Raw genomic sequence first — 12,765 nt, 5'->3', positions numbered from 1 at the left:
ATAGCTGTGCTTGTACCGTTTCCCTTCAAATTTTCTATACTGCTGCTGGCTAGCGCTTATCTTCATTTTTGTTGCAAAAAGCTTGATTTTGGCATCACTGCCTTGTAAAACTATTAGTTTGCTAATAATAGCAGAGGCTTAATTTTAAGAGATTGCAACATATAGTAATTAATATACACTGCCGGTCAAAAGTTTAAGACCACTTGAGAAATTTGGCTGCAAAACAGTTGCTTCTTTAAACGCGCATAGCTTGATAATGAAGAAAGATAAAAGAAAATTCGAAACACCATTGGAAAGGTGATGAAATTCTGCATACGATGGAATTAGATTTATTTCCTAGAAGCTGATAATTACAGAATTGCAATTAAATAAAAATGCTGCTAAATTAAAAAATTTTAATTTTTCGTTATGTCAATTCAAGCTGCTGCAGCACTTGTAATAATTATGGTAACTATGTGAAACTTTGGTGAGATAAAGCTCAAAGTTTTAGCTTTAATTTGAGCCATCAAACGTAACGATATTCATCGTATTTCCTTATTTTCATAACGTTTTTCTGAGTAATGTCGAGAAAAATTTTAGACCGAAAAACAACTGCCCAAGCATTTAAGACAATTTCAGATCGAAGAATCCGTCGGTATTAACGACTTATTCTACTTATTCCATATTGCACTTTTATTCAATTAAAAGAAATATGATAATTGTAAAGCTTCGAATTAATAAAATAGATTTGGTTAATTATTACTCTACATTTTTTGATTTAATTTAAAATTGAATAGTGCTTTGTGTTAATTGAATAAAAGTGCAATATGGAATAAGTAGAATAAGTCGTTAATATATATACCGACGGATTCTTCGATCTGAAATTGTCTTAAATGCTTGGGTAGTTGTTTTTCGGTCTAACATTTTTCTCGACATTACTCAGAAAAACGTTATGAAAATAAGGAAATACGATGAATATCGTTACGTTTGATGGCTCAAATTAAAGCTAAAACTTTGAGCTTTATCTCACCAAAGTTTCACATAGTTACCATAATTATTACAAGTGCTGCAGCAGCTTGAATTGACATAACGAAAAATTAAAATTTTTTAATTTAGCAGCATTTTTATTTAATTGCAATTCTGTAATTATCAGCTTCTAGGAAATGAATCTAATTCCATCGTATGCAGAATTTCATCACCTTTCCAATGGTGTTTCGAATTTTCTTTTATCTTTCTTCTTTATCAAGCTATGCGCGTTTAAAGAAGCAACTGTTTTGCAGCCAAATTTCTCAAGTGGTCTTAAACTTTTGACCGGCAGTGTAGATACAATTGTAAAAAGAAAAAAAAAATTTATTTTACATTTATTATCTTTAAATAAAATCCCACAAAGTACTGTAAAATATCTTACATTTTATATTATATATCTAATCTATCAGCTTCTTTATTTGTTATCGCATTTACCCCATGTGTTGACTTCTTTATTTTAATATTCATCTCAATTAACACAGTTTGATCCTCAACGATGACACTATAACCACATTATGTTTAGTCCATTTTTTATTTTAATTTTGAAAATCCGCATAGCTTCATCCTCAGCACAGTGACATAGTAAAAACATTACTATAATGTAATCTGAAATAAAATCCCACAAAGTACCACAAAATATATATATCTTACATTTTATATTATAAAATTTATTGTTACACTTATCTAAAATGTTAAATCCTTTATATATTTTTAAAAATTAAATTTATGTACGGTTTACAAATTTCGTCACTTTATTTATTCACTTATACCATCAGTATATCAGCTGTCAGTAAGATTAAAACTGTCACTTTACTCTTTATTTCTTTACAATACTTTATAACTTGTGGTATGTACGATACAATAATCCTAACATTTGTCTTGGCTCACGGACCATGCATTATGTATTTTGAAATTAGTAATTAGAAATATCTATATTGCGGCCCCTCTACAGTCTCTACCCTCTGACGTATTTCCGCCGACCAGTAGTATCAGCAGCGACTATAGCGTAGTACCTAAAATAGTACTACGCTATAGGATATGTCGCTTTTTGGTACTACGGTAGTACCGAAAGTACTACACTTGGCAACTCTGCTCATGCCGTGTCCCGAAGCAATCCTTGCCGGTAGGCGGCGCTTCGATCCCATCGTTTAGCTTCCTGCAGTTTCCAGATGATTATGCCTTCGCGCCATCTATCGAAACTGATGCGAAACAACACGGTAGAGCTTCGAATAGGGTAAAACAGATCTACATTAGATAATTTTATAATTTAAGAAAATATTTTTATTTTACCGTAGAAAGATACACGAAATTAGCATTAATTTGTTAACAAACGAAATTAATAAAAGTATTATACATATACCCTACATTATTATTACAATATCCTTCTTAAATTTAAATATATGACTTCCAGAGATGATTTGTTTGATATATATATATTGTTACCTGGAGGTCTACAAATAATTTAAACAACACTAAAAATGTCCGGGAACAAACACTTTATTCGCTAAAACTCAGAGTAGGGGCCTCCCGCGATGCTCACGCACACTTATTATACGCTACACAGATTGTTTTCCTAATTTCGCACTTAACTTAAAGATGGACGGGCACAAGACGGGGGAGACAGGTGAAAGGAAAGGGAGTCGATAATGGCGAAATGCGGGGCAAGGGGGGCGGGCAACAGGGGCAAGGAATCATAGGGCGAGCGTAAGAGAGATGAAACCAGGGAGAGAACAGCAGGATTAACACAGGAACACTTAATCGACCGCTCCGACCGAGAAGCCCCGGTTCTCCGATTCCACACTCCGATCCTGACTTATCGAACACGAGGAAGAGGCCCGAATTGACAAGACGACGTTCTCTGTCAATCTCGGCGACGACCCTTCTCGCTCTCTTATCCAGCGATAGCTCCAGCCCCAGTCCTAACCGTAGGACAGGAGTAGTCAAAGTCCAGATTAGCAGTGGCCCGCTCCTCACTTTTCTCTTGTGTCATCGGCCAGGTCCTATTTTCCGATTCCTGTTGTCTCCTCCTTTATTAGGGCAACAGCGCATGTGTAAGATCCTTGAGCCAATTATCGATCGGAATATTAGGCGACGATCCACATTCGCACTGTTCCCAGTATTCGTAGGCTCTTCTCCGGCGGCGTCGTCTGCTACATTTCTGGGTGGCTTCCGGGCGGGGCTATGAGGTGCGGGGTCGGCGAGCGTGGTCGGGGAGTAGCGCGGGCAAGGGAGACCGCGGCTCGGCGCGCTCGCGGCGCGGCGCGGTGACGGGAAGGAATGGGTGGGCGCTCAGCGGGGATACGTGGTAAGGAGACGGCAGGAGAGTCGCGTAAACAGAAGGGCACAGCGAGAAGATTGAAAGGAGAGGACACTATACATATACATCGGGAACGGAATAATAAAGGATAGGAGAACAACAGTTTTCTAGCTCATGTGGGAGCAGAGGATACACCTTAACATTACTTTTAAGCTGAAATAAAATATTCTTAATTCCTATAACCCTATTTACAACTAGTCCTACAAACATTCGCCCAATTCCCAATCATACCATTTCCTAAAAACATACACTCTCCTTCCGTGGGCGACACTTACAATATTCCTTTGGCGGAAAACTACATGGTAGCTCCACGGAAGGTTCATCATACTACACTCACATATCAGCAGGCATACTGGGGGGGGCGCGGGAGGCGCTAATGGGGAGAGACGAGAACAACAAAATCTGTACATTTCTATAACGTGTTTCTACCACGTTACAATATATATATGTATATATATCAAACAAATCATCTCTGGAAGTCATATATTTAAATTTAAGAAGGATATTGTAATAATAATGTAGGGTATATGTATAATACTTTTATTAATTTAGTTTGTTAACAAATTAATGCTATTTTCGTGTATCTTTCTACGCTAAAATAAAAATATTTTCTTAAATTATAAAATTATCTAATGTAGATCTGTTTTACCCTATTCGAAGCTCTGCCGTGTTGTTTCGCATCAGTTTCGATAGATGGCGCGAGGGCATAATCATCTGGAAGCTGCAGGAAGCTAAACGATGGGATCGAAGCGCCGCCTACCGGCAAGGATTGCTTCGGGACACAGCATGAGCAATCTCTCGTTTCATCTGTGCTAAATTCAGTGCTGGGATTCTGTAACTTCCCAGCGATGATGTCGGTATCGCTAACTACCGACCGATAGTGGTCGCTTGCAAGCAAGTTGCAGTAACGAAAAGAGCGATTCTGTAACTTCCGTCTATATGGATTCAGTAACTAGTTATCGACAACTTTCGGTAATTGAATCGAGTTACCGAGAGATATCGCTAAGAGCGATTCTGTAACACAAAGTTTTCGATAATTGTCGTTAAAAATGTCTCGGTCGCTACCGAATTCTATCGTTAACTTAACGACGACCGTGATAGGCGTCGGTAGAAGTTTACCGAGAAAGTAAATATAATAAATGTCACAAATATTTCTTAAATTAATATTTAGAAATCACAAAAAAGTACTTACAATAAATTTTCTTTATAAATTAAGGCTTACAGTAAAAATCGTAGGAAATAAAATTTAATATTTTTCCAATTTTTATATTTAAAAATAACTATATATATATATATATATCGGAGAACACTTGAATTTTTCTAACCGCCGCCCGAATATTCCCGTCTTTTCGTGTTCCCACCGTGAAACTGTCACTTAATTTACTCCGCATCATACTTCCGCCCTCCCTTCCACGTCTTGTTTATTTACTCTCCCACTTTATATTACTAACTCCGATTTGTTTACATCTCGTTGAACCTAACGCTCACTCGTTCTTCTCAACATATTACTGCTATCTCCACCATAGCCCAACTACCTCCCACTCTATTCCCCCAACCAATCACTTCTCAACCTATCATCTCCGACATATATATATATATAGTTATTTTTAACGCTAAACGTACCAAGCGGGGTCAAATGACCCTTTTTAAATGTAAACACACGTGTATAAAAAATCCTCGGTGCGTTTAGTGTTAAATATAAAAATTTGAAAAATATTATATTTTATTTCCTACGATTTTTACTGTAAGCCTTAATTTATAAAGAAAATTTATTGTAAGTACTTTTTTGTGATTTCTAAATATTAATTTAAGAAATATTTGTGACATTTATTATATTTACTTTCTCGGTAAACTTCTATCGACGCCTATCACGGTCGTCGTTAAGTTAACGATAGAATTCGGTAGCGACCGCCATTGGTAGCATTCAGCAGAGGTAGCAGCTCAGTAACGTTACCAGATTTCTTTTTAAACTTCTACTTCTATTGGATAAAATTATAGGATCTAAGAGTAATAGCCAATAACATACACCGCTTCCTCAACATTTATCTCTGCTGAATGCTACCATTTTTAACGACAATTATCGAAAACTTCGTGTTACAGAATCGCTCTTAGGGTTATCTCTCGGTAGCTCGATTCAATTACCGAAATAGTTACTGAATCCATATAGACGGAAGTTTCAGTGTCGCTCTTTTCGTTACTGCAAGCGACAACTATCGGTAGTTAGCGATACCGACAATCATCGCTGGGAAGTACAGAATCCCAGCACAGATAAACTATACATCCTCGGGCTCTGATTCGCCGCTGGACCAACCATCATTTATGATAAAATTTGTTATATTAGCTGAAGGCAGTTTACGTTTGTCTGGCATTTTATGTAGTTCATTCTAAGTATTTCCAAACTGTAGAAAAAGAAGAACAAAATCTGTGTTGTACATTTTTCAGCGAAACTATCAAGAAACAAGGAAATTTTTTTTTTTGTCAAATGTTTGACTTTTCTTCTTTAATATAAGTAATATGAATAAAAACTTTAGTCGCAAAAGAAGCTTCAATGGTAGCGTCACCTAATGATTAATAAAATTTAGTTTTTTCAGTATACAATCGCATCATTAAAATAGAAAAACCACTGAAGTGGTTTCCCGGAAATCGGCAACTTAGGTGAAGTTTTGCACTGTTGTGTTTTTACTTTATAAAAAATCTCTCAAAATTTCATATGATTCGTAAATTTTCGATTGCCTATAAACCCTCCTTAAAGGCGAAATAGAGAACAAAACAATGGCATTAGTTTTTTATACTCATAGAAATTTATATAAATAACAAAGGTAAGTATAAAAGATCATAAAGAAAGTAAAAGTTAAGTTCTCTCATACAAAACTTATTTGCACATACAAAAAGTCATCTTTTCTTCATAATTTTATATAAGCTATTTATATATTATATACAAAATATACTTTGCATCTCCAAAATATTTTGTGTGTCTGTGTATCAAGATAAGTAATATTACATAACAAAAATAAAAAATAACTCGAAGGTACATTGTAAGATTTCTAAGTGCCGGACGGATTATCTCTTCTGAAATACGTAATTGTAAATTATCGTCGTCCACAAAGAGTAAAACTGAAAAACTGTTTTCTTTAATTCTCTCGTAATGAAATTAGACCATTTATAGCGTATTATAATTTTATTTTAAGATAGAATTCTCCCGCAATGCGAATAGTAAAGCGCTATAAGGCGCAGGCCGATATATCGGCTCTTGCACTTCTCGCCAGTGCAGCGAGAGTCGATATGTCGGCCTCTGGAACTAAAAGGGTTAAAAAAATTTATGGTTTGGTAGGTAATCTTAAATATACTGCTGTTAATTTCTTGTCAATTCATGCTTTTTGTATTTTTATTGTTCATTATTTTAATATATGAAGAAACGTGACAGCAACAGTACAGAATCAATTGTAAAAATAGCAAATTACTCCATGATTCTGTAAAGAATAAACGTGTGGTAAATTAAAAAATTATTTGAATATTTCTAGATAAAAAATGATTATAGGTTACCGCTTACCATTAACTATCCTAATAAAAAATAAATTGCCTATTTCTCGGCCCGAAAAAAAGTAAAAATTTGAAATGGCTGAAATTGTTAGCAAAGGACTTGCCAAAGCACAATAGATTCTTATTTGATTTTTATCGCTAAAATATTTCTTCTCTATTTTTTTATAAAACCGCATTTTACTAATAGCTTTTGCTGTATTTTCTATTACTATTCCCAAATAATTAAGTAGAGACCAAATAAATATATAATCTTGCATTCCATGCCATAAAAATACAAAAGTGAAGCACAAAAATGATGCAAAGAGCTTTTTAACTGCTGATTTTGATACTGGTATGTAAATGTATCTGAAAATAATAAAAACTAAACACTAAAAATGTCTTTTCATTTGCTGGTTTGACACTTAAGAGTATTCAATGGGAATTACCTTACAAGAAAATTATACAAGCCACGGTCAAAGTATTTCCACATGTCTGAATATAAGTGTATCCGTCCTATGCACCTAGGTTTGGAAGGTGCTTTTATACCATCAATTTCACAGATACTACCATTTAAACCATAAATAATAACATATTTGTTAAAAAAATACTGGCCAGTACAATATCCAAATCCATAAAATGCCCATGTATTTATGTCTTTTAAGATCTATATAAAATAAAAATAATAATACATCTGGGTAATAATTCTTGAAACTGTAAACACAGATCTCGAATGCAAAAATTCAATAGACATATAAGAGGAAATTTGTATAGAATCTTGCATACGAAATCTAAGATCACTATTTTAAAAACTGGTACCCTGCTTTATATCAAATTGCAATTGTTAAGAGAATTAAGCAAAAACGCTTATAATTATAAAATTATACTTTTTAAAATAAAAGAAAAAAATTACTTCTGGATGATGTTGCAGCACATTAAAATAAAGAAAGTGCATGCAAAACTCTGTAAAATATCCCCAAAAAGCATATCTAAGAACATTGGTCACAAAGCACATCAAATCTTTTAAGGTAAAGTATTTGAAAGGTTTATTCATCTGAAAATGAGTAGTAAATATATTGATGTATCTGAAAATATGAACTGCACAGACACGTGTACTTCTAAGAAAAATTTTCTTTTGCAATACTTACGCTTGATACAAATTCATTATACAATATTAATGGACCTAAAAATAATGTTGGCAAATACAAAGAATATGCAATTTTAGAAAGAAGATCATTTTTCTTTAAAGAAGGAAGCTGATTTATATGTAAAACATAATCTGTAGAAATATCCATGGCATAACTGATACTCCTCAAATGTACCCAGCACATTGCAATAGTTAAAATGTGATGTTCTTCATTACTTAAATTCAACCATTGTTGAAAAATACCACCTTGTATTTTTAAGAAATGTAGAATAAATAAATAGGATGTAAAGATGAGCCATTTGACTAATTTGTTATGTCGAATCGTTAAAAAGAATAGAAGGCATGGCTGAAGAAATATGCAAACTGCGCTGTGCACACCAATATAAAAGCAAAGAAAACCAAGAGAAATGAATATATTCCAATAATATAAGAGCTAAAAGAACATAAAGTATTAGATGTGTCTACTGAAATATAGTTTAGTCATTCTCATACTTTAATATTAAAAAATCTTTTTAATAATTGGCCTATCAAAAGATGAATGCATATCCAAGGAATTAAATTTATCATTAATGGTATCCATATTTTCCACTCTTCATCGGATACATCCCTTTTTCTTCCTATCCATGACCACCCGATAATAAAATCGTTGTACAAATCTAAATAGTTATCAAAATCTAAAACAATTCATAATCAATTCAAAATTTTCATAATGCATAAGTGTCAGTGTAATTAGTTTTATGCTTACAGGTATTTATTAAGTACACTTTATAAATAGAATAGCCAACTGCAGAAATCCAAATGAAGAAATAAATGATAATTTCATATTTATTAAGAACTACTGAATCACGGCACATATCGTTGAAGGTTTGAAGTGTGTATATTTATAGATTTATTCAAAATTTAAAATTTTAAGTTATCTTGGTAAAAAAATCTTTTGTGTTGAACAAAAATTAAAATAAATCTAAGAATTATCAATAGTTATTATTTCTTATTGCTGATATTTTGAATGTCATAGTTGATTTTCGACTCTTCTGAACTGTTCTGTGTTGGGATTCTGTAACTTCCCACTCTTCCCAGCGATGATTGTCGGTATCGCTAACTACCGATAGTTGTCGCTTGCAGTAACGAAAAGAGCGACAAACTTCCGTCTATGGACGTTGTTACGATGGAAAGCAGCATTCCCAACAAGAAAACGAAAAACCTGAAAATGGTCAATTTAAGAGGGTTGGTGAAACATTCGCAGATTCAAGACTGGAAACCTAAGAATTCAAAGCCATAAAAGGAACTATCATTCTAAAGACGACAATTTCACGTAAAAATGAAAAATTACAATATAACTTATCTAATTTACTTCATTTCGAGATCCTGAACATAAAAACTGTTCTTTTGGCTTCGAATTATTTAGGTTTCCAGTCTTGCATTCGCAAACGCTTCACCGACCGGACTAGTTTCTACATTGAGTGACTGGAAAGAGTATAGGAACTGTATGATAGGTAGGGAATTTTCTCCGAAAAATTACTAGGCCAAAATAACGACTGCCCATGGTCATCTATACATTTTTGGTATATGAGTGATTCTCGAGTCAGCTCGTAGTCAGCAGTCAGCACTCGCTTAAATTGTAACATAACTGCTCCGTTGACATTTCTGTGTAAATGTGTTGGTGTGAATTTCGGAACAATGTGGAATAGCAGAAATGGTACAGAGAAGAGGTTATGGATGAATAAATGAACATTTTTAGATAAGAATAAATTTTTTATTGTGCAGACCTGAATTCTTGCATAGTAAAGAGAATATTATTCTTTGTAAAAACTTTTCATATTCTAGGAAAACTACTAGGTACATAATGCTTTCATCATTTACCAATACAGCAACTTGGAGGTTATGATACTATGTTAAGTCATCCTGGAAAGATAATTTGCTATCAGAGATGAAGAAAAATAGTTTTTCAATGTTACAGGCTACTCTGATGCTAGTAAATTAATTTTGTAATGGTTTGTCAAAGTTTCTTAGTTTATTTTTCTGTTCGCAGAATACTTAACTTACTTATATTTCAGAAAAATGACAAGGTGTAAAATACTTTTCGTTCTTATCTATTCAGCAATTTGGAATGGTGTTACATTAACACATACAAAATCACCCTAGAGAAATATCAGCAGCTGGGAGCGATACAAAACTTTTCAGTTTTGTCTTGAGGGGATTATATGAGTCTTGTGTGAGTAGTGAACTAGTGAAAAGTACAGAAATGTCAGTCTGACAGCGCGGATTTTTAATCAAACGAGTGTTAGTATAAATTGTTAAAGAGTTTTAATTTGTTGGAAAATATTAATTAGTTATAGTGAAGTTATATAATTTTTAATGACTTTTCTGGATTATCGAAAAAAACAGGTTTAATTAATTTTTTATACTCCTAAAAACATACATTACGTATTAAGGAAAAATATAATATAATTCTTGTCAAAATTTACTTAATATATAAATTTATCAAACAAATAGATTCATGAATTTAAATAAGAAATACATAATAAAAAATATTATTATAATTTTTTAAATAAAATGCAGATCCTTCCGTATTTATTATCATATATAGGTAATTGATAAAATTACTGCTAATTATAATGGCTCTTTTTCCCAGGTGTAAAGGTTCTACGGAAGGTCCTACCAAGAGTAAAGTGCATACGTCATGCTGATTTCAACCAGAGGAATTAAGCAACGCTAAGGAATGGAACACAAATTCAGATTAAGCAGCATGCTCTCCATATCTATAATAAGCTCACCTGTTTTCTTAGATAAGTAATATTATTGATAACCATATATAAAATGTATTCAAACATGATCCTTTGTGGTTTCTCTTATGTTTCGCAGGTCAAATTTTCTAATAAAGCTGATGAGCTGCATCCAATTGGTGAATAAAAATGAGGCCAGGCTATGTGTCAATTCTGCTGCTTCGAAATTAGAATTTCCATGCAGAAGCGAAATGGAAATATTAAAAAAAGATTTGTTATTCAGGTATTACTTAAATATGATCTAAATGTATCAATATGGCATTTTTTAGCAGTGATTTTTCAAACTTGTTATATCTAAACTTATTTTCTTTACTGTTTTAGTTCCAGTAAATATTAATAGATTTGGCTGTCAGTATTTGGTTTGAGTAACTGTTCTGCATTTGAAACGAAGATGGAAGAAAATCTTATATATACAAAGTAGGGTACAGGATAATGAATTAATCTTTCAAAATACTTTTCTTTTCTTTATTTAGATTACGTTTTTATATTGTACTGTGAATTATAAAAGATATATCGTAAAGGGTATGTATACTTTATACGCGAAGGCACATAATATATTCCTTTTATTTGTACAAGTAACAGTTTTTATAAAATAATTAATGCTCGCGTATTGAGTCATTTTAAAAAGCTAATATATATTTGAACATACTCAGGATTGATTTTATACTGTTCTTGATATCCTTTCAGGTTTAATGCTTGCGCCAAATTTCTAGCTGCCACTAGTCTGAAAATATCTGCCTTCTCCTCGAATTTTATTTGATTGATTATCAATATACAGCGTAAAGCTCAAAACTATCGCGTTCGACGAAAGAAGAACGTCTTCTGCCTCCAATAATGGTATTTCGTCAATCAAAAGAATAGGCCAGAAAGAAAAGAAGACGAAACGTAAAGCTTATTAGTATTCGTATTAGATATACAAATTGTTCAACAACACCACTTATATATAAATATCTTACTATATAGGTTTTAAATTAGAAACCAAAGGTTGACCAACAAACTCGTTGCATCCTTGACCTCTCCGTTTTCATACTATTGATGATATTCACAATATTTACCTGCAATTAAATAAGTTTTATAAATCAATACAAAATATACTTCATTTGCGTTATTTTTGATACTATAGCTATAAGTATAATATTCACCAACGTAACAATGTGGGTCTTTCAATAGCCAGCACACAGGATCCTAAATTCTCGAGTAATTAACGACATTCTAATTCGCCATTATCAGCATAACGTCTCAAGAATTGATCAGCGATATGAGTAATAAATCCATTATCTTGCGCTGATCCTGTGCCCAAGTAAGAACATTTCCTATTTGTCCTCGTTTAATGCACCAAATTCTTTGCATCTTGCAATACAATATATAGTAATTAATGAAAGTTTCTTAAATATCTGTTAATTGTCAGTATAAAAAAACAAATTAAATTACTTACCAACACGATTCATGTTATTTTCCTTGACAATATCTATTATTTTAGATATTCCAGATGCACATCTCATTGGCAGTGATTACAAAAGAATATTTAATTTTGCTTTACCTAATTGCTTTTCAAAATGGTTGCATTCAGTAAAGAAAACAGTTGCGGAACTGTTGAGTAATTCTTTTTAAACTTCTACTTCTATTGGATAAAATTATAGGATCTAAGAGTAATAGCCAATAACATACACCGATCCCTCAACATTTGTCTCTACTGAATGCAACCAATCAAGGTTGCCAAGTCCGCCATCTTGAATAGTACTACGCTCTATAGTAAGTGAATTTTGATATAAGGAATGCAGACTGCACAAAGTATACTGCCAGCGGAAATACATCAGTAGCCATCTTAAATGCAGAACGTAATATATCAAAAATTATATATAGTATATTCACAGCCTGTCACCGTGAACGGCGTGAACGAAGACAAATGTTAGTATACGGAAAAATAAAGTGTAATAAAGAAATAAGGAGTAGTGACAGCTTTGATCTATCTGACAGCTGATGTACTTATGGTATAA

The 12,765-nt window shown here is 33.0% G+C and overlaps 1 protein-coding gene and 1 long non-coding RNA gene across 2 annotated transcripts; both read right to left on the bottom strand.

Annotated features, from left to right (window-relative positions):
- Positions 1-6,674: 6,674 nt before the first annotated feature.
- rasp (protein-cysteine N-palmitoyltransferase Rasp) lies at positions 6,675-9,073 on the bottom strand. Its single transcript, XM_066732413.1, has 7 exons — positions 8,731-9,073; positions 8,478-8,659; positions 7,987-8,418; positions 7,752-7,892; positions 7,288-7,505; positions 6,873-7,207; positions 6,675-6,792 (listed from the first exon to the last, which is right to left on the bottom strand). Exons 1-7 carry the CDS (start codon positions 8,837-8,839, stop codon positions 6,686-6,688), a joined length of 1,524 nt encoding a protein of 507 aa, XP_066588510.1. The 5' UTR covers positions 8,840-9,073; the 3' UTR covers positions 6,675-6,685.
- A 2,250-nt stretch (positions 9,074-11,323) lies between these two features.
- On the bottom strand, positions 11,324-12,342 carry LOC136778748 (uncharacterized). The gene is made up of 3 exons (XR_010823477.1): positions 12,204-12,342; positions 11,911-12,118; positions 11,324-11,823 (listed from the first exon to the last, which is right to left on the bottom strand). It is a non-coding gene; the product is annotated as an uncharacterized lncRNA (long non-coding RNA).
- Positions 12,343-12,765: the final 423 nt, after the last annotated feature.

This window comes from Prorops nasuta, unplaced genomic scaffold (assembly GCF_024137725.1).
Source record: "Prorops nasuta isolate Cenicafe-Biocafe unplaced genomic scaffold, Cenicafe_Pnas_1.2 PNAS00002, whole genome shotgun sequence".
NCBI classification, from domain to species: Eukaryota; Metazoa; Arthropoda; class Insecta; order Hymenoptera; family Bethylidae; genus Prorops; species Prorops nasuta.
The sequence above is the reverse complement of the archived record's forward strand: the minus strand, read 5'-3'. Positions and strand labels throughout refer to the sequence as shown.